The sequence below is a fragment of the Pseudochaenichthys georgianus genome, chromosome 23 (assembly GCF_902827115.2).
Source record: "Pseudochaenichthys georgianus chromosome 23, fPseGeo1.2, whole genome shotgun sequence".
NCBI classification, from domain to species: domain Eukaryota; kingdom Metazoa; phylum Chordata; class Actinopteri; order Perciformes; family Channichthyidae; genus Pseudochaenichthys; species Pseudochaenichthys georgianus.
The window spans coordinates 13,415,763-13,438,962 of NC_047525.1; the positions used below are offsets into that span (position 1 = coordinate 13,415,763).

The 23,200-nt window shown below is 41.6% G+C and overlaps 1 protein-coding gene across 1 annotated transcript; it reads left to right on the forward strand.

Annotated features, from left to right (window-relative positions):
• The first annotated feature begins 528 nt into the window (after nt 1-528).
• ntn4 (netrin 4) lies at nt 529-22,330 on the forward strand. Its single transcript, XM_034075165.2, has 10 exons — nt 529-898; nt 2,880-3,433; nt 8,471-8,749; nt 13,401-13,527; nt 14,151-14,336; nt 19,889-20,102; nt 20,210-20,295; nt 20,845-20,913; nt 21,005-21,178; nt 21,529-22,330. Exons 1-10 carry the CDS (start codon nt 772-774, stop codon nt 21,666-21,668), a joined length of 1,956 nt encoding a protein of 651 aa, XP_033931056.1. The 5' UTR covers nt 529-771; the 3' UTR covers nt 21,669-22,330.
• Nucleotides 22,331-23,200: the final 870 nt, after the last annotated feature.

The following is a 23,200-nucleotide window of genomic DNA, read 5'->3' on the forward strand; positions in this document are numbered from 1 at the left end:
ATAGAGAGAAACAAGTATCCTATATTCTACCACTTGGACATGAAAATAATTATATAGATATGGAAAAATATGTTTTATTTTATTTGTAATGCTTAAAAATGTGAGGAAGAAATATTGCTCGTAAATATGCCAACAATAGTAGCCCAATAGAATAATATTAGTTGAAATGAATAATAGGATTGTAATGCAGTGTTAATGCCATCATATGTGTACTGTAGTAACTTTGACTAACTTTAATTAAAAAATCTAAGTACTTTCACATACTCAGACAGATCAATTTTAACGTTTTGTACTGTTGGATGAAGTCAGACATTTAATTATACACACCTTTAATCCTGATCTTGGACCCCCTCGAAAAGGCCCCCTGGAGGTTCCTCCTGGACCCTCATGTTGGGCCCCTCCCTCCCAGTGTAAGGAGCAGGTTGTGGGCTCCATCCATGTGAGAGCTGCTGTAATGTTCCTTTAAATGCGAGATAACTGTGGAGGAGAGGCGGAGCTGCTGCTGTCACTACTCCACTCTGCTGCCTCTCCTGAGACAGAGATCTGCGGGCAGAGCGACGCACACTGCGGGGAAATGAAACACACTGCAGGACCCGAAGCACCCGCACTCTCCACACACACTCAGCTCCTCTCTCTGCGGGACACCACGCACCGTCCGGGATCATGTTGTTTCTTCACGATTTATTATCGGCTTATTGGATCGCAGCTGAGTGAAAGAGAAAGTCCACACTGGATTTGAACCCTAAACGCACTATACTTCTGCCACCGTGGATGAAATCTGTGCATACTTTATGTCTGAATAACTCCAGCGGATTCTCACATATTTCGGATTATTATTTTAAACAAGGAGATATGATGATTTTATTTGTGATCAGCCTGGCTGTGCTGTCAGATGCAGGTTAGTAGGATTTTCTTTATTACTTTTATTTAAAAATAAAACACAGTAATTGTCACAGGTGCAACATTGAAGATCTTGCTTGGATTTTTTGGCAATTTAATCTCTCACTAAAAGAGTTTCTACTTTGGATTTCTAAACACATGAAGCCACATCTTTAGAATACGAGTTGATACAAAATCATAAGCTAAATAATTCAACTCAAGTTCCGTATTAAGTTATAGAAAACAGAGTTGTTGCCTAATTGTTGTTTACTGCCACAGATTATTTTGGTATTAAATAACATAATAGCTGAACCTAACCCTTTTAAGAACCAACATTGGGTGAATCAAAGGTCTTTAAAATTAATTTAACACATTTACTAGATTTATTCATTAACGTAACCTTGACAAAGTGATTGATTATTGAGTTTAAATCTTCCCCCTTTGACCTCCACTCACACAGACAGTTATGTAATTTCTGCTAACAAAGAAAATCCCTCAAGAGAAAGGTTCCTCAGTGCAAAAGTTCAATAATTCAGCCTCTCAGGTTTAATATAAGTGAAGGCATTGCCATGAAAAACAAAGCGAGATCCAGGTTTAAGATAATAAATCCACATGGAAGATGACACTGTGCCCTCGGGGGGTGCATAGCGTCTGGGAGGCGTCTGATGCTGCTCATCCTCCGAGCTGCCAAACTTTATCTGTGTTAGAGTCCATGCTGGCTGCATTCTGCGGCAGGTAGGTGCACAATGCCCCTATTATCCCTTTTGAATAAGATTTCCGATCGAGGTTAATCACTCGACTTGTGTACACACACACACACTCACTGAGTCACTCTTTTTCTTCCCTCAACCATTCACTCTTGCAAATACTCTGATACTCAGATTCAGGTGTTTCTGTTCACTAAACTCTCCAACACAATAACAAATTATTATGAAGTAAGTGTTAAACAAGTTTGGGGTCAAATCGGGGCATTGCACATTAACTAATTGCTTAATGACAAAAATATCTGCTTGGATAGGAAACATTTTCCTCAGTGTTTTTCAATTGGGTTTTCTGGCTATTTGAATTGCTCTATCTTTTACTTTTTGAGTCATTAAAGTAACTTTAACATTTTTACATTCTCAATTATCTCAAGTTGTGCATCTGTTTCGTCTTTCTAACCCCAATCTCCCAAAGAAAAATCATCCAGTAGTGTATTGCAGTGATTCTCAAACTTTTTTCAATAATGTACCCCCTTTGAAAAAAAAATGCAGCCAAATACCCCCTGATCAGCACAAAAACAATTTGTTAGGGAGAAATGCCTATATAAAGAGGTACAGCACAGCGCTGCACCATCGATGTCTGATTTATTAAAACAACAACCTTGTAACTGAGAAAAAACTTAAATGCTACATTTTAAATGTTTACAATCCATCACTAAATTCATGGCAAACCAATTTTAACATCATGCAAGACGACATTAGTTGCATTGAACTAATCTTTTTAATAAGTTGTACTTACAATTTAGTGAGAAACATGGGCTTGTGCTTCACTGAGGATCTTTGTTATTCTCAGTGACAGGATGGCCACTGCAGTTATTACACTTCGCTTTTTGAAATATGTGTAACTCTGTTAATATAAAACCCACACTGCTCAAACTTCGTTACTTTTTTTTTCATTAACGTAAAAATAAATCTTACCTACCCCCTGCAGTACTCAAACGTACCCCTAGGGGTCCGCGTACCCCGATTTGAATATATAATTGTAGTGTTATTTGAATGCTTCAATGCTGTGATAAAGTCTAATCCCATTGACCTGCATTGTATTGGGTGAAGGAAGAGATCTCAAAATGGGGATGAATACTATGAAGTTTGCAAAATACCACCATGTGTTGCATAATTTGGGTGACCTGACCCTTTAAACTGAGGTCAAATGACCCATTTGACACTCTGGATTCCACGTTTTTTTGTTTTGTCACCTCCCATATTTGCAATTGAAACCGTTTTTTGTTCTCCCTCCAGGTCTGTCAGGTGACGTGTTTCAAGCCGGTGTGTCCCCGCGCTGTGAGAGCCGGGCCTGTAACCCCCGCATGGGTAACTTGGCTCTGGGTCGGCGGGTCCTGACGCAGACCGTCTGCGGAAACAACGGCACGGAGCTCTACTGCTCCTACTCCGACCCCAACATCAACCTGGCCTGCAGCGCCGCAAAGTGCGCCAAGTGCAACGCCGGCCTGCCCCTCCTGTCCCACCTGGCCAACGCCATGTCCGACTCCTCCTTCCGTCACCCCAACACCTGGTGGCAGTCGGCGGAGGGGGTGGAGTCTGAAACGGTGCAACTGGACCTGGAGGCAGAGTTCTACTTCACGCATCTCATCGTGGTGTTTCGCTCGCCCAGGCCTGCCGCCATGACCCTGGAGAGGTCTCAGGACTTTGGCAGGACGTGGAAGATGCTGCAGTACTACGCCGGAAACTGCACCGACACCTTTGGGATGGAGGAGGGGAAGGCAGGTGTCGGCCGGGATGTGGCCATCTGCACATCCAAATACTCCGGGGCGTATCCCTGCAACCGTGGAGAGGTGAGGAGGGAGCTTACCTTTTACATCAGATATTAAAGGGATATTTCAAGCCTCAAAATAACCATATGCTTATAAATTGCTTACCCGGTGTTACCTGAAAATCTTGATGAAACTTTATTTTTCCTGCTTACTTCCACGGAGAATGAAGAATCTAAAAACAGAGAAAGGTCTTTATGAATTGAAGCAAAACTATGTCGAAAACATATTTTTTTTAAATCTCAAACCACTGTCGCATTTAATGCTCCTTCCAAAAACATTTTCGCTAACACTGTACAATTTAAAACAATTCCGTCTTGAACGGATGAGTAGTGCGCCTCGCAAGTGTGACACTGTTGATGAGGAAGTGTTGAAATAATGTTTTGAGCCCTAAAAAAAAAAAATTATATTGCCCCCAAGTGGCCAAAAAATCAGTTGATGAAGGTGAAAATAAAGAAATCTCGAAAAGAACAGCAGGGGAGTAAAAAGGTAGAAATATGAAGCGTTTATATTCTGTATCTACACAAAGGACATGTTAAGTCAAAATAACTTCAAATTACTGTAAATTCAAATATTACGTTACACAATAATGGTTCTCTTAATCATAACAAAGATTTCTGTGCTTTTATCAATTTATCAACTGCCTGCCAGAAGAGCTTTGGGGGATCTGATTAAAATCAAGTCTTGGTTGAATTCCCACCATTTCTCTTAATATAAACAGTCGTATCGCTCAGAAAGCAGGTTGACGCAGGTGGGAGAGGAGGGCGGACACACACCTGCAGAGAAACGCTGGAGGGGGGTGACGGAGAGTTTCCTGCTCCGCTTTATCTTCCTCTATCACTGAATTGCTAATTACGTCATATCATAAATGGGCATGACAGGTAAACCCTGCTACAGATAGGTGGCAATGCTCTCATAACCAAATGGTTTTAAGTGTATTATTACCCTTCCTACTGGAACAAATGCAGTCCTGTCTGCAGTAAGTCACGCAACATGCAAGAGTCACACAGTCATAGGACCGAGCAGAATGAAAGCAGAGCTCAGCCAGGTGGGGGAAGCTGTGTGTGTGTGTGTGTGTGTGTGTGTGTGTGTGTGTGTGTGTGTGTGTGTGTGTGTGTGTGTGTGTGTGTGTGTGTGTGTGTGTGTGTGTGTGTGTGTGTGTGTGTGTGTGTGTGTGTGTGTGTGTGTGTGTGTGTGTGTGTGTGTGTGTGTGTGTGTGTGTGTGTGTGTGTGTGTGAGAGAGAGCGTGCATGAGTGGGTGTTTAATAGGCGTACTTTGACTGTAGCACGAGAGGGCTTCCTGAAGTCCATTGATGTTTAATTGAAGCAGATGTGAGTGGAGGCGCCTGCCAAGTGTGGTGCTGCTCGGACTCCCTGCAGAGCTCTCAGATGTAAGGTGTGTGTACGCCCTCTTTGAAGAGCTCCGCTTCTACGATGCATTTAAAATAAGCAGCCGTTATCACCTTATCTGCTGCTGTGAGTGTGGTTTGCATGATCATGTAGGAAAGACATCGATGCATCTATTTTATGATTTCCCCTACACATTGTGTGAAAAGTAGCAACTCGTTTTCCTTTCTGTCTGTTCTTGTCTCTGTATTTCACATCTCAGCCACCTGTGCTGAGAGCATGACCTTTGACCTCTAACGCCTCAGCTGATGACCCAGAGGTTAAAAGAGGTCAAGTAGCTCTCTGTCAGATCAGGAGCTACTCAGCTGTTCTCACTCTTTCTGCTTCAGTGTCTTTTGTTGTAATCATTTGTCAACTATAATGACAGTCAGTGGCCTATATGCTAGGCAATGACAACAACGCCTTATAGTGTTCAGTATATGGGTGTGTGTTTTAGGGATGCATCCATAAGCATTATCGTGCATTTTCATTAATAAATATACATCTAATCAGATTACTTGTAATTGAGTTCAACCAAATGTAATAAAACATTTTCTAGACAGAACAGAAACAGAAATCAAGCTCATTTACACTTGCAGCCTTATTATAATTATTCAGTATGATCTTCATGTCATTAAGCCTAATAAGATGGTGATCAACCTCCATAAGACAAATACTTCAATGAAATATGAAAGCAATGTTAATAAAAACACATGACTGACTCTATAACTTGATGCATGTGTGGAATTGTTGTTGGCTAAGGTTACCAGACGGCAGGTATTCTCAGTTTTCTTTCTCCCGCAGCAAACATAAAATCATGTCATCTCTTGTGCTGAACGTTTTTCGTGTTCACCTGTAATGTGGGGAAAAGGTGGTGTGTGTGTGTGTGTGTGTCTGAGTGTGTGTGTGTGTGTGTGTGTGTGTGTGTGTGTGCGAGTGAGAGAGAGTGAGAGAGTACGCTGAGTTCCTTGTCTTATTTATGAGGTCAGCTGGGCTGGAAGAATGTGAGTGTTTGTTGTAGAGACTGACCTCCTTAGGGAAGAGAGCAAGAACAGCCAACACACATTCTCTCTCACTTTTCCACCGTTCCTCGAGCACGCACGCACACACACACACACACACACACACACACACACACACACACACACACACACACACACACACACACACACACACACACACACACACACACACACACTTGTCTGTGCCCTTTCAGATAAACACATACAGTCGGCTCTCCGTCTTTCTGCAGGGAAGGAAGTTCCGTTGCTCTGATGGATGTTGGTACTGTTGGCTAGACACCCATCCCCCCTCTCTGTTTCCCTCTCCGTCGTTCTCCTTCCATCAATGCCCATTGTGCCTGTTTACCAGATTACAGTCCACAGCTCTTTGATGGAATTATGCCTGTTTAAGCCAGACGTACTTTTATTTTTCAGCCTGAGACACATGGCCCACAGTGAACCCACTGCCTCAGATTGATTTCACTTTTTTAAATGTGGCGCAATTGGCCTGACATTTGTTATATATTTTCGACGACAGGTATTCAACTTAAAAAAATATGTGAGATATGAGACACATGTTTAAAATAGCAGATGTGCTTCATTACAGTTAAAGGTTCCCTATGGAGTTTTCTTGTAAACTAATGCCAGAATAAATGTTGATAGTCTGTGTTTATCCCCAAAGCATATTGTGTGTTTCCTTGAGGCCCAACAAACCCAATGAATGCATGTCCTGTCTCTTAAAACATTTACAAAGTATTTTGAAATAATTTATAAATTATGCTGACTGTCTTATTCCCTACCTTTTACGACTGGACATTGCTAGTTTTTTTTCACAATATATAACTACCAAATCTAGATAAATAAAAACGCCTACAAATGCGTCACATTAGTATCGAAAAAGGGGAGGAAAACCAAATAGGAAGTTGAATTTGTACCGTAGTATTGTTGTAATTTCTATTCGTTCTGTTGGTTTTTATTTACTTAATATGACCACAGATACAATTCTAGATAAGTGGAACCTTTCTTCCTTTTGCTAGCCCCCCTAATAAAACCTCTTACTGTAAATACACCTGGGGAAACTCAGGTCAGGCAGGCTTCACATGATCATAAATGTGCATTTAATCGGCGTATGTGCCAACAATAATAACTTGTTTCCATATTCAGAGGAAAACTACGAGGCATCATTGGGTAGCAAAAGCTACAAGAAGGCCTTGTGTGTAATATATGTTGTGTAAAGGGGAGCAGCACACTGATGTCTATGTGCATGCCAGTGTGTGAGTGTGTGTATGCCGGTGTTGCTGTGGTGTCCCCGGGCTGTCGCGGGCCTTTTGTGCGGCCCTGATTTATGTGAAGCTGGATCCCCGTCCCTGTCTTTGTCTGGCCTGCTCTCCCTGCTCTCCCTGCTCTCCCTGCTCTCCGTGCTCTCCCTGCTCTCCCGCGGACCGGCGCCCCTCGTCCTATTTGTCGTGTTCTCTTAATTGTGGACCACAATGCCGTGACCCTGAGACCTTATCCAACAACAGGGAAATTAATAGTGCTCCTCCCATCACACTCTGGGCCAGTCATCCAGCCAATGAGGAGCTTGGGGGCTTTTTGCTCACATCTTGGTTTAGCTAAAGAAAATACACACACACACACACACACACACACACACACACACACACACACTACTCGTCCAATTATATGAATGACGGAAAGCTACAAAAAAAATCACACTTTGTTAAGAAATGTCTTTCACAGCGAGAGTTGGGGCACACACCAACTTTATCACAGCAGCGGTGTTGGTAACTAGTGGCAGCAGTAGCCATGGCGATGGCAGGCATCCTATAAAGGGATCTTCCATTTGAAGGATGTCCAAGGACTAGACGGGGAGGGAGAAATAGGGGGAGAAAGGTTGCATTTAAGGACACCCAGCACCGCCATGGTCACGTGGGGACGCAGTCAATAATCGCGGGGTGAAAGGTTATATTAAGTGCACAAATTATACCAAAACGACCCCCCCCCCCCCCCCCCCCCCCCCCATGACAGGTGTACTGACATGAGAAGCATCAACAAACCAGATTGTGCCATAACATTCAGCCGGCTAATCACTCTAAATCAGGAAGTTGGTACCATAACAGAATGGCTCTCTATCTACGTAAACTAAAGAGGGGGGAGGGGGGGACCATAAAACCTCACAAAACAACTCCACCTCCTAAAGGGGAAACCAAGCCTCTATGAGTTCAAACTTGTTTTCACGTCCAAGTCATATATCAAGTTTGAAAAGTTTCACACATAAGGAAAAGTGGACTTCATAAGCCCAAAGAAAAGTTTGCGATCCACCACTTTCATTCTTCCAAAAGTCCATTAAACTCAAAGGGACAACATTATTTACCCAATCTACTTAATGGTGTCATGTTGACAAGAACGACAAACTAAAGTAATGAGAAGACAATAAATGATGAAGCTGTTTTGCTTGTCGTGTCTTTTTGGTGCTTCTTGGAATGATCTATTTCAGGATCACTTAGGTCAGGGTAAGCTGTTGCAGACAAATCAATAAGTAAACACATTTTATTTTGGGTTTTAAAACTTCTTAAAAAAAAAAATGTTATTTCTAATGTTGGCTGAAACCTATTAAAACACAGACCTGATTTGTTCTGAAATGTGACAGCAGATCTCTCTTTCTGACAAACAGGTGATCTACCGCACCCTCCCCAAATGGGAGTCCCTGGACCCGTTCGGTCTGGAGGGCCAGCAGCAGCTGAGGGTGACCAACGTCCGGGTCCGGCTGCTGAAGCGCCAGCCGTGCCCCTGCCAGGCCAAAGACCTCGCCTCCACCCACGTTAATCTCCCGACCCGACACTTTGCCATCTATGACCTGATCGTGAAGGGAAGCTGCTTCTGCAACGGACACGCAGAGCAGTGTGTTCCTGCCCTGGGGTTCCAGCCCATCAGAGACCGCACCAACCATGTGGTAAGAGAGGAGCAGGGAGTTAGAGTGCATAGCTTTGAAACTTAACATGTAGCGTGGACACAATTATACTTTTAAATGAAAATAACTCATTTTACTTTTTAAACACACACATCTTGTTTGACCTTTAATGGCTGGCATGCCATACACGTGCATTAGTGTCCCCAGCTGCCAGCGGATGTGTTTGCGAAGGTGCAATGCCAATATGAACAAGCTTATCATAACATCAATCTTGTGTGGCACTAGTTGTCAAAAAATACAATTTGAAATACAGTAGATCATAAATTAAGCATGGCTGTTAATTATTGACCTTAGTGTTGTTTGACAAGAAAAAAGCTTAATTCAAGGTCCACTTAGTAACCATTTTTCTGAAATCCAGGCACCTCAGTCTTTTGAAAGTACTGCCAAGAGTGGTTCTTAAGTTAAGTCAATGTTAGTCAGTTGCTATGCATGTTATCTTGTTTGCAGCCTTGATGCTGTGCTACTGATTGCTCTTCCTTCAGTCTGTCTTGTTTTGGCATTCTGACATTTCTTTCACTTGTTTTGGTATTTATGACACAAGTAATCACACCCCATGTGCCGGGTTCTCACTTGTTCTGAGGAAGATTATAAGGCTTGATACTCTCAGACTAAACAACTTGTTCACTTAGTGTTGGCATTCGTCTTAATAACAGACTCCACTTCCTGAGTTCGCCTGGCTCTGTCTGCTCAGATATACATCTGCATTTCCCGTCCATAACAAACCCACGAGATGTAGATAGGAATTCCACTGAGCGTAAATGACAGTGTTGATCTGTGTGTTTGGATAAAGGTGTGAACAGACGCGACTGATTCAGTGTTTTTCCTGGAGAACCATAAGTGTTTATGCTACTATCACAACCATCTCCATAAACAGATATGTCTGTTGTGCCGCAATCAGCGAGGCGCAACGGGAAAAGTGAAAGTCAACAAGGAGATTCCTCCACAACTTGTTTAGGCAAAGACATTTAGACAACATTAGAACTCCATCAATATTGGTAGGAGCTAAGGATTTTTTAGGCTGATGGATATGTTTTTCTACATAATCCCAGAAAAGAACAAACATTTTTGATAAGGATCTCTTGTTTGAAAAAAGAAATGAAGATATGTACTAATATAGATGTTTTCAAGCCGAAGAATTCACTTTGGTATTGTTTTCTGATGGAAAACCTTTCCTTACCTCTTTTAACGTTTCTTTGATATACGTGTATATATATATATATATTATTTTTTCTGAATGTCTCTTACTATTCTATTTCCCCAGCCTAAAAGATAAAAGAACACATACCCTAACATGTAAGTCTGTAAGACCCTGAAAACAGCTGAAAACAACCTTCATATTTCATACTGACTCAAAGCAGATGAAAGTCTTTGGTATTCTTTGTGAAAAATGAACAAAACGATTCATGTGTTTTCTTTGCTGATACCAGCTCTTTTGTAATGAAGCTGCTGATAGCCGATTTATTGGACACAATCTCTAAATCTTTAAATCTGACTATTTTCATGCCAAGAAATTCCTAGAGGCTCTACTGAGTGTTTTCAAGAGGATTTCCTTCTATTGAGGGCAGAAAATATTTAGACCACGGGGCTGTAAAACTGTACCCTGCACGTCAGGATAATAATAATAATAATAGTGATTGATCATTGTAATGCTTAGATGTGTGGCTGATTCATTTTATCATCAATATTAGTTCAAATGCAACCAAGACTTAAAGTTTGAAGTCAATCCTTCTCACAACATTACCTCAGGGCATCGAAGCGTCATTCTGCTGTGTGGCATGCGGGCAGCATTTGGTAAACATGCAGAAGTTATATAAGTGACTTTTCCTGCGAAGTTATCAGCAGTTTGTTTTATGTTTCGACCCAGAGCCGCTGTTTCTGGCTAAACCCAAACAAGCAGAGCAGCTCAAGATGGGGTAGAGATTACTGATCTCTCACAGAAGGGCATGTGCAGTAATGGAGGAAGTAAGGCAGATGTTATTTGCACCCGGGTCTCTATAGTGAACAATGCTATTTGTTGTGATAATTTCCTCCAGCTGATCCAAGAGCCTGTTAAGAGTTTATTTTGCTGATGAAGTAGGACTCATTTCTCAAAACATAAAGGAACACTTTGTCTTTCAGATGATGAGAAAATGTAAACACAAAATAACCAAATTAGCAGATTCCTGGTTTTCACTGGAGAGGAAGGCCAAATCTGTCCATCCATATATTTATCCAGATAAAAATAGCTGATTAAGTAAGAATGCCAACATCACATTTCAACTTGTTTGGATTTATTTATTTGTGTTCATCCTATTCCTTAAATATAGGCTACAGAGCAGCATCATCTTTTTTTCTGTTGATTGTATCTTTCGTATATGTTAGTCATTAGTGCTAAAACACTGTGAACGTAGATACAATGTATTTGTTTCATTTCTTTGGGACCTTGTGTCCCACCACTTGGGGATGTTTTCTGTTCAGGGTGATTACACTGTCTGTTAGTTAGCTACAAAGCCAACACACACATAATGACAACCAGCGACAACCACTGGAGCGTTAGCAGCAATTAGTCCTCAATGTGTGTGTTCTGTTTTTCAAAACCTCTCTTTAAAAAGAATAAGAAAAATTACCTTTTAATCACATAAGGGGGAAATTAGTTTTTCACTTTGTTGTTACAAAAAGGGCCCTATACACAAACATTAACTTTACTTTACATCTATCTGTACTTAATTTACTCTCATTATTTTCATATGGTTTTCACCTATAGTACATCTTCCTCACGTATTTCTATTTCGTATTTTCATTCGTGTCTTCTCCTTAAAGGTTTTCAATTTCAAATTTAGAGTAGGTTGCCTCCACATAGCTCCCAAGATCGCGATGACTGAGCCGGCGCCTTGCAGATGCTAACAGCGCTAACAGGTCTTGAGCAGGTCTCCCTTGAAAAAGAGATCAATGATCTCAATGGGATTTATCTGTATAAATAAAGGTTTGAAATGAAATGAACAGTGCAAATAACAGCAACGATGCTGACAGAGCTACCAATGGTAACCTGAGGGGCAATCTGGAGTGTGGGCTTCAAGCTTAAAGACTGCATATTTGTACGTGCATGCTATCAACTACTGATACAAATACTGCATATTTGTATCTTTTTGACACATAGATAGTGACATTTGATGCTAAAACTGTGCTGTACAGGACTTGCTATCCACTTCCGATTAAAGGACGTTGTGTGTCCATTTTTTGCAGAAAATAAGTGACGTACAGTAAGATGCTAAAAAGATGCAAACATGATCTATAAGCACACATTAGTCTGGTTCTGCAGTGTCCTACGAAGGCTGTGCTCGAGTTTGCATGGTTGCATGCGTGCAGCTCTGAATGTATAGGCTAAATAGAATAATTGTCCCATATCACGGTATGGTTAAACATGTGAAATGGGGTGAATACCAGCTGTTTGGACCCTGGCCAGCTGCTGCTGCTGCTGTTACTACCCTTTTCCCCTTTCTCTGGTCCATTTTTTCTTTTCCTGCACCCCTTATTTCCCTTCACCATTTTCCACTTTTCTATTAATTACTTCTATTTAATTTTTGCAATATGTGTCATTAGGTATCCTGCTTCCTTTTTGCCTGATCTCTCATTCATGCAATTGCTTCCCCCCTATGTAAAATCCGTAATGTATGTTCACTTTCACATTGCTGGACTGATTTTAGGGTCAGAGAACATGTTGGCTGTTTCCCATAGCATGTGGATGTGTTTAAGTCTTTACTCTGTACAGTGTAAATGTAAGGAATTAATTATTAAATCAGAGCTGTCACCCAGCGTGGGAAACAAATGCAAGAATCTTTGTGTGCATTTGTAGTTATTTTCTATATTCAGTGTGTTTACCTCTCGTTGTGTGCGTGTGTGTGCGTGTGTGTGTGTGTGTGTGTGTGTGTGTGTGTGTGTGTGTGTGTGTGTGCGTGTGTGTGTGTGTGTGTGTGTGTGTGTGTGTGTGTGTGTGTGTGTGTCTGTGTGTGTCTGTGTGTGTGTGTATTTCCTACATTACAGTTGCACGGTGTAACGCAAACAAATAAAGAGCTTCCTCAGATGCCTTGTCCCCCTCCCTCCTCTCCTTCAATCATTATCCAGCATGCATGGCATTCCAGCTCACAGGAATGACAAGGAGATTGTTATTGTGGTCTCATCGCTGCATACTTGCACTTTTCTCATGCACATACACACAAACACACACACACACACACACACACACACACATACACACACACACACACACACACACACACACACACACACACACACACACACACACACACACACAGGCTTTTCAGGCCAGAGGCCCGTTCTTGTTTCCAGCTATGAAGCCAAACAATCAATCTCCATTCACTAATTTTCAGGCGAGAATGTACGAGAGATAGCGATGGAGGGAGAGGAAGTGGAGAAGAAGAGGGGAAAAGCAGATCTTTTATAGAAAAGAAAAGAGAAAACAAGAAATGGAGTGTGTGAAATCTAAAGTTAGCCCAAATATGCTCGTCCTCACGTGGGAACCTTTTCCCTCCATCACACTGACCTCTTTGTTCTTGACATTTCTACCTCTGTCATTTTGCCTTTTTGCTAATGAGCTGTCTCCCTCTCTCACCCTCTCTCTCTCTATCTCCCTCAGGTCCATGGGAAGTGTGTGTGCAGACACAACACTGCAGGTGATCACTGTGAGCGCTGCAGTCCTCTCTACAACGACCGACCCTGGCAGCCAGCTGACGGACTGACGGGCGCTCCACAGGAATGTCGGAGTAGGTCAAAGAAATACAGTTTCACCTTAGCAGAGACAATTAGACAAATCCTGGCATATACGTAACAAGCCTAGCACTTTTGGAAGGGAGTCAAATATTAAGATTCCTAAATTAAGTGTTAATAAAACATGGTGTAAAATAACCAAATAAAACGAGCTAATAACAACAAAATTGCCCAAGCATCAAGAAATACAGCATATTATATAACATATTGTGGAGAAAGTATGAGAAACTGCAACATTTCATAATATAGAATTTAATCCTTGTTCAATCATCAAAAATGTTTGCTGAAACACACACACAGTGACATTAGGGTTGAGTCCTTGCCCATGGGTAGTAAACTAAACCTCTGAATGTACCAGTTTTTTCTACATACTTGGTCTGTTTTGGGGCTTGAAAAGTTCACCCATTGATTCCTAAGCCAAGTCCATACAGACTGAGCTACTGCCCAATATGTACACAATTCCTGAAATATGCCTTATTGAAGTCGTTTAAGATGAAGTGCTTTTCACAGGCAATCCCCATATCAATAAATGGCCACTCAAAATGCCAATATCCAAACTATACGTCAACCAAAGGTGCAGTGACTTACAGCTTGTGTATATTTCCTCCCTCTCACGCAGAGTGTAAGTGTAATGGACATGCCCACAGCTGCCGCTTCGACTGGACAGCGTGGCGAGAGTCCGGCCAGCGCAGCGGGGGAGTTTGTGACTGTTTGCACAACACTGAGGGACATCAGTGTCAGAAATGCAAAGCCGGCTTCTATAGAGACCCCCAAAGACCTCAGACAGCCCCTGACTCCTGCAAACGTAAGACACACAAACGCACACACCAGATCCTGCCTGATTGAATCCCAACATGTGCACTCTATATAAGATGACTTCAGGAATTTCACTCTACATATATACATGTAAAATCCAGGGATGTTGCCATGTCCTATTTCTTTTGCAAACCATGACATGTAGGACTCAGTTTAAATGTCATATAACATAATTAATCACCTCAGTGTTGACAAAGTGTTGCTTTTGTGAATCATACATTAACCTCATACACACCTCACTGGCACGTCAGACTCCGTCTTTTAAGGAATGCTGAGGACTGATATCACAAGCCGGGACGTGCTGGATAACACTGATGGGCACCTGGCCCGGTGTGTGTGTGTGTGTGTGTGTGTGTGTGTGTGTGTGTGTGTGTGTGTGTGTGTGTGTGTGTGTGTGTGTGTGTGTGTGTGTGTGTGTGTGTGTGTGTGTGTGTGTGTGTGTGTGTGTGTGTGTGTGTGTGTGTGTGTGTGTGTGTGTGTGTGTGTGTGTGTGTGTGTGTGTGTGTGTGTGTGTGTGTGTGTGTGTGTGTGTGTGTGTGTGTGTGTGTGTGTGTGTGTGTGTGTGAGCAGACGGCCAACGTTTACAGCATAGTTAATCATCAGATGGTGGCATTCCTACGTCTTGACTCAAAGCTCAACCAACAAACTCCTGCATGTCCATCATGGGCATATTTTGCCATTTTTCATGCGTGACTCAGAGCTTTAGTAGCTTCAGGGTAATCATTGGTAGCAGAGTATGTGTGAGGGTCCTGTGTGTGTGTGTGTGTGTGTGTGTGTGTGTGTGTGTGTGTGTGTGTGTGTGTGTGTGTGTGTGTGTGTGTGTGTGTGTGTGTGTGTGTGTGTGTGTGTGTGTGTGTGTGTGTGTGTGTGTGTGTGTGTGTGTGTGTGTGTGTGTCTGCCCTCCAGTGATGAGACAAGTCTTAAGTAAACATGCGATAGTCATCCACAAACACAGAGCAGTGGCTACATTCCCCGTCTGATTATGTGTCTGATTTGACCAAGGTATGCAGGTATGCTGGACATGATTACTGTGTGTGTGTGTGTGTGTGTGTGTGTGTGTGTGTGTGTGTGTGTGTGTGTGTGTGTGTGTGTGTGTGTGTGTGTGTGTGTGTGTGTGTGTGTGTGTGTGTGTGTGTGTGTGTGTGTGTGTGTGTGTGTGTGTGTGTGTGTGTGTGTGTGTGTGTGTGTGTGTGTGTGTGTGTGTGTGTGTCAGATAGCCACACACATCGTCTGTTTGTGTGTCAATTTGCAATCAACTGTTCAAAAACATCTGGGTGGAGAACATGTTGCCCAATTGTATCACATAATCCAGGTTTCTTTCCGACTGTATACGCAAGTATGTTCCATCCACTTTCTTAAGAGGTTGCTTCATTAAATAAGTCGCAGTAATTCTCTTAACAGAAAACCAAGATACCATTGCTGAAGAAGAAAGTGCAGAAAAGATTACATAACTAAGAGTATCCATAAAAAATCCTAAATAATACCAACATATTAATAAATATTGGTAAAATAAAAGTAATCTAGACTTTATGAAAAGGTCATGTGATTATCACTAAAGATGTCACAATTCATCCTGAGTCGAACAGGAATATCAATAGCAAGTTTCTTGTTAATCCACAAAATAGTTGTCAAGATATTTGACCTTGTACCCTGATTAGCAACTTCCGGGTGCACTACAAGTCGAGTTATAGATCCCGCTTATGTGAGGGTTCTATCCTCTGGGGACCATGAATGTTTTTTATGCAAAATACCACAATGCTTAATCAAATAGCTTGGACCAACGTTGTAGATCTACCAACAATTGCCAAATGTGCCTGTGGAAACATGGCGGCTTCTATTGCAGTAGGATTGTACTAGCTCAAAGATGAATTGGATATTAAGAGCGAACAAAGAATATTTGTTTATCTTGTTTGCCAGTTTAAGACACACATTCCGTAGCAGTTTATCAAATAATAGTTGACATAAAGATATGCCAACGTGATACAGCCTTATTTCATTGCTGTTCTTCAGTATTTTATTAGTTTATTAGTATTATGTAGTGTCCCCATATTAACTTAAGACCATAACGTTTCAACATGCCTGATAAGAGAAAACAATGCCCTACCTTTTATAACAAGGTAGGGCATTGGGTGTGTTAGGGTTTATATTTCAGGGCTTGAGTATCATGCGTGTTTTTTTTGCATCTGAAAACTCAGGTGAAAAATATGTAACTATGGAAGGCTAATGATCCTCAGTGACGGCTGATTGATAGAAAAAAGGCTTGCTTTGGAAACCCCTGAGACGAAGGTACAGGTTGTGAAATCCCGCTGACAATGGAGGAATTTCCCTCCGTCGTGAGGAACATTTTTTTCATACCAGGCTCCGAGGGGCCCTGGAAAGAAAACACTCCTGTCAAGCTGGTACACACCAAAACTCTTTAGCAGGGGGAAAGTTACAGCGTCTGTTTATATATATATAACATATGTGTGTGTGTGTGTGTGTGTGTGTGTGTGTGTGTGTGTGTGTGTGTGTGTGTGTGTGTGTGTGTGTGTGTGTGTGTGTGTGTGTGTGTGTGTGTGTGTGTGTGTGTGTGTGTGTGTGTGTGTGTGTGTGTGTGTGTGTGTGTGTGGTGGGGGGGGGGGAGTTTGTTATCTACACTCGTTGCTCAAGCAGCTGTCTTCTTGTCATGTCTCGTAAAGTTTTCATTGTTATAGCACCTGCAGCTTTCATGCACACACACACACACACACACACACACACACACACACACACACACACACACACACACACACACACACACGCACACGCACGCACGCATGCATTTACACAGGACTCCTTGTGTAGGACCCCTTTCAAATGCTCATAAATTCTCACGCAGATATGTAAACACACACTCTTACCAAACACAACAGCACACGTGTTTCGACTTAACACAGAACTGGGTTGGTGCTGTAATGTCGATTAATTATTGACGTGCTCACTGCTGCTTACTAAACAATACACACACACACACACACACACACACACACACACACACACACACACACACACACACACACACACACACACACACATATTATTGCTGTAGTTGTAGGGAATCTGTGTGTCTTATCTGTGTTATCTGTGTTTTATATGCTTGTCTATAAAGTCAATAAATGGGATATCTTTATGATTTTGTTGATATTGCACAGTTCAGTCCTGTGATAAGGTTTATGATTTTATCTTTGTTGTCCCGGGTGATTCGTCTGATAAACTGTCTGGTTTGGTTTTCAGGAGGGTCAATGTGACATCACAAGCTGCAGACACTGTAGTGCTTTGTTCGTAATTCAAAATAGTGTAAAAAAATGTTATTTTACAACAATACGGGGACCACATTCTTTTTATTATTTGTATAAATGCCACACACAGCTGCAACTCACGCGTATTTAGTTATGGATTAATGTGGTCATTCTATTTCGTATAAGATGCCACATTTGTTAAACTATGTAATTTTATTATTACACTACTATAGTTACAGAGTTATAGTGCATTGGCATATTTACGTAATTGATACATTTGCGATGCACTAAAACAGGCATGAAAGTGTTACAGTTTATCTAGTAAGGCAACTTTTCAGGAAATAGGAAACAGGAAAAAAACTGTTATAAATAATGTCATGAAGTTTCTGTGAGGTAAAATTACTTTTAATTTGGAAAGTTTTAATTGGGTAACAGAGTATAAATGTCTAAGGATTTAAAAACATCATGCTGAAAAATAGTCCTCTTAATTGTCCTCACTTACTATAATAATACTTTATTGTCGGGTCATGTGTGAAACGTGTGAATGTAATTACGATCTAGCGAACAGGTCAGCTCGTGGACACAATCTACAGCACATTGGCGCTAAAAGGAATGTCTTGTGAGATTGTTTTGTCAACTGCTGTTTCCAAGGTCAAGAATTCACTTTTAATCTCAGCTTTAGAGGTTTTTTCAAAAGTATGCAATCTCCAGAATGAAGTATGTGAATGTCATGTGTCATGCTTTAGTTTGAGAAAACACAACCTCCAGGACTACTACTATGACTTTTGTTATATAATCCTTAGTCGAACAACAACATTGATAAAATACTAGACATACAAAAGGACCATTTGTATATTAATAAACCACCCTGTATTACTTTGAATATGAAAATAACGTTTTTGTTCTTCTTGCATGCTTTGATGGAGATCGAAGAATCATAAAAAAAGAAGTAAATGTTCCCTTTTTTTGACTTTTTGTTCTCTGTTGAGGCATGCAGGAAAGATTGAATGGAACACAGGGTGAGAAACTGATATACAAATGTTAATTTTGGGCGTTAAGTATCCCCTCAATAATAATAAAAAAGAGGTTAGAGTGCAGGCAGACATGCCTCGGGCCTTACAGTAAGTAGTTAGACTCATTTACTGCCAGTTGAGCTTCAAGCATCATTAAACAGCAGAGAAATGGCTCCGTAACAACACCCCCCCCTCGTCTTCTGCCTCTCCTTCACCACTTCTCCCCCCCTCTTGCTCCCCTCGGGATAGGGACAGATTTATGGGGAGGTCTGACACCTCCTCCTGCAAAGGCTCTCAGTGTTGATAACAGTAGAGAGACCGCATACAGTAGTTTTCCTCAGACAGTGGAAACATGGGTGTGTGTGTAAAAGTATATTGTTTTTGGAGGATGTTTAAAGAACACCATATCAGCACACAAGTAGAGTGGACATGAGGGAGGGAGAAAGATGTGTGTGTGTGTGTGTGTGTGTGTGTGTGTGTGTGTGTGTGTGTGTGTGTGTGTGTGTGTGTGTGTGTGTGTGTGTGTGTGTGTGTGTGTGTGTGTGTGTGTGTGTGTGTGTGTGTGTGTGTGTGTGTGTGTGTGTGTGTGTGTGTGTGTGTGTGTGTGTGTGTGTGTGTGTGTGTGTGTGTGTGTGTGTGTGTGTGTGTGTGTGTGTGTGTGTGTGTGTGTGTGTGTGTGAGAGATAAGAAAAAGAGAGAGGCCTTTGTTTAACATGATCCTGCAACAATACCACACACAACTGAACAACTGATGAATGATGAAATACTTAAGTCCTGGTAATAAATAGTAGCTCAAAGGACCTTTAGACTTGTTTTGTATTTTTTTCATAGATATCTAATCTTTATATGTTATTATTTCCATAAATGATTGTTTTACCTTTGTTTGAATATATTTGCATCCTTACTAAGAGACTTTGTTCAAGTATTAAATATCTAAACAACAATTGGATAAAGTGCCATTACAATTATTAGAGGCTTTCATGTTCCCCAGAGGATGATTGTCCAATTTTTGGTTTTGTCAAATCATCAAGTTTTCATTTGTCCAATATTTGGTTTATGACCAAAATCCTGCAATGACAATCTTAATCAAATATCTGTAGCTTCTCAGAACATTTTCCTCTCAGATAAAGTACCAAAGCACTGCCTCAATGTGTGATGTAATATAAATACAAATAAATCACAGTGTAACAGTTTGCCTCAAAATGTATGCTAATATGTCAAAATGCAACATGTGATACTTTCACAACTAAACTACTTTATTTCTCTCCTAGCATGCGGCTGTCACCCCTTGGGCTCAATGGCCTTCCACTTTGCAGACGGCTCTCTCTGCGACCCCTCCAACGGAAACTGCATCTGTAAGCCTGGAGTAGGGGGAGCCCACTGTGACAGTTGCATGGTGGGATACTGGGGCTTCCACGATTATGGCTGCCGTCCATGTGACTGTGCAGGAGACTGTGATCCATTCACTGGAGACTGTATGTTTGGGTAAGTAAAACACCTATACCTACGTATAAGTATGTGCAGATGACTAATGCCTTCCAATTGCAAACATTCCTGTGTGTGAGGGCTGATGCGATAATGTGTGTGTGCAGCTCTGATCTGGAGTTAGAGGGAAACTCCAGCGAGCCCGTGAAGATTTTCAGACCAGATGAACTCTTCTCTGCCCTTCACTACTCAGGTAAGATACAGTGTGTGTGTGTGTGTGTGTGTGTGTGTGTGTGTGTGTGTGTGTGTGTGTGTGTGTGTGTGTGTGTGTGTGTGTGTGTGTGTGTGTGTGTGTGTGTGTGTGTGTGTGTGTGTGTGTGTGTGTGTGTGTGTGTGTGTGTGTGTGTGTGTGTGTGTGTGTGTGTGTGTGTGTGTGTGTGTGTGTGTGTGTGTGTGTGTGTGTGTGTGTGTGTCCTCCACAGTCCAGTGACCAAGCATTAATGGTTAAGTAATGGAGTCATGATAGGACCAAAGAAGGACATCGAACAAAGGTGTGTGTGTGTGTGTGTGTGTGTGTAGGCATGGACAGTTTCCAAGTGTGTACTTCTCTTAGACCCCCCAGCACCATCATGTAACTGCAGCTTTCTTAGGCGCATTCCTCAGTGGACACACACACACACACACACACTGTGCTTGCATTCTTACTAGGACGCCATGCACAGTATCTGAGACTACACACACACACACACACACGTCAGTTATGTTACGTATATTAATGTGTCCTTGTGTTTGCCTCCTGCAGAGAAGTGTGAGTGCAAAGAGCAAGCACTGACCAACAGTAAACTCTTCTGCACCATGAATTATGCATACGGTAAGGATTTCATGTAAAAAGAAAAGCTAAAAATCTAGCAATTTATTTTGCATTTCATTATTAATACTTGTCTCCTCTACCTGACTCATAGTCCTGAAGGTAAAAGTGCTGTCCGCCCACGATAAGGGCTCACACGCTGAGGTGGAGGTCAAAGTTCAGAAGGTGCTCAGTCAGAACACCAAGGTGAAGGTACCGCGGGGTCGGGTCACTCTTTACCCCGAGTCCTGGACCGCCCGGGGCTGCACATGCCCCATCCTCAACCCAGGTGAGAGTGACATGCATATCTGATCCTACAGTACAGGTCAGAGGTGGTGGTCTTTACAAGACACATACCAAATGTTAAGAGATTATTAGGGGAGACATGTTCCATCAATAGAGAAGCAACAATTAGTCAACTGATGGATTAGTTGATCTTTCGTATCAATCTTTACGATTAGCTGATTTTCTGTGTTTATCTAAATGTAAAAGGTTTAGGTTTTCGAAGATACGATTTTTAAAGACAATTCATAACCTACTTTTCTCTGACATTTTATAGACCAAATGCTTGATCTAGAAAAATGATTGGCTGACTAAAGATAGTACCAGCTGTATCTGATTGTTGACATTATTTCTCAGGAGTGGAGTACCTGGTGGCGGGTCACTCGGACCGTAAGCAGGGCCGCCTCCTGGTCAACATGAAGAGCTTTGTCAAACCTTGGAAAGCCAGCCTGGGCCGCAAAGTCCTCACGCTACTAAAGAAAGACTGCAACTGGTAGACAACCCATTTCAAAATACTGGAGTACCAATGGACACAGGGACGACAATGCCATGGATTTTTTCTTGTCCTCCAAATGTGAGAGCGGGAGCAGGTTTTAGGGGCTGAACTGAGATGATTGAAGCCCCCTTTATTTCTCCAATGAGAGCTAGTGGTGGACTGCGCCAGCTTAAAAGCATGTGGGACCTTATTTTATTGAGAGATATAATGTCTTACACATTCCTACGTAGGATTTCTTCTGCTGTTGCTGCTGCGGCAAAAGACGTTGAGGAACTCAGCGCTTTGGCCACATGCTTTCTATTTTAAGTGACTCCATTTGAGCGCGTTGATTAAAACTGAATCTTTTCCTCTCTGCAGCACTTTAGCCTAAGATGGACTGAGGGGAAATGGACACAAAAAGAGAGGGGGACCTATCATACACATACGTACTAAATGACCCCCCTGACATGGAACGTGGATGGAGCATGTCTATTTTCTGTGACAGTGGACACTCCTTCACACAGGAAGCGGTGTGTGTGTGTGAGTGTGTGTCTGTTGTGCAAAGCACCAAGAGTGACGCTGAACAAGCCATACAAGCCACTACAGGTGGATGAATCTTAGCCAGTCCAGGTGTGCCTGTGTTGAAGAGTGAATGGATTTGACCCAAAACGTGAATGTATTTGCCTGTTTTTGCAAATGTGTGTGTGTGTGAGACAGAAAGAGAGTGTTAGATTGAAGAGGAATACTATGAGCACGGTCCAGACTCAGTCCAGCTCTTAAGCTTTTCTGTAGGTTTGTGTACACTTTCAACAACAGCCATTCCAATGTTGATGATGTAACGTCATGTATTTGATTCATCTCATATTACACTTATTTCAGAAAATCCTTGTTATTCCTTCCTTTTGTGCTCTTGTACAGTATTATTTGTATATATCTATATAAATATTATGTTCATCTTTCTCCCTCTGTTTAATTGTTTTTGTATGTGGTAATATTAAAGGATAATTACAGCTTTGGTCTTATTTTCACAGTTTTGGCTATCATTTCTTTCAGGTAGGAAAATGTTTGAATTAATAAAGTAGTTGCTGTGATATGGGAACAACTTAATATTACTTGAATGAAGTTCAATGGACCAAGAAAGACAACTGGTTTGACAATAAACAAGTTGTAGGCAAGACAACAGTTATGCCAGACTAAATGTAATACCCAAAATGTCTGCTATATTTGCTTACTGGACAGTAAGGTGAACCAGGAAGTCAGTTAGTCAGTAAACTATGATGGGAACCTGTCAAAGGACCGTCATTGTACAAACAAAATTGTAATTTTCAATAAATGATGTGTACCTTAAGTGTCTCAGTTTTACCTCCAATTAGTCAGCATTTAACTTGACGAGTGCTACATTAGCACAAACAAACAAATGATGGCCAAAACTACAAAACTGACACCCACGCTCTTATGAACCCAAAGGCGTATCTGTCTTTGTTATTGAAACCTGGTTGCTTCCCAGACACACTCACATAAACTCCAGCTCTTTAACTATCTAGGCCTTGAAAT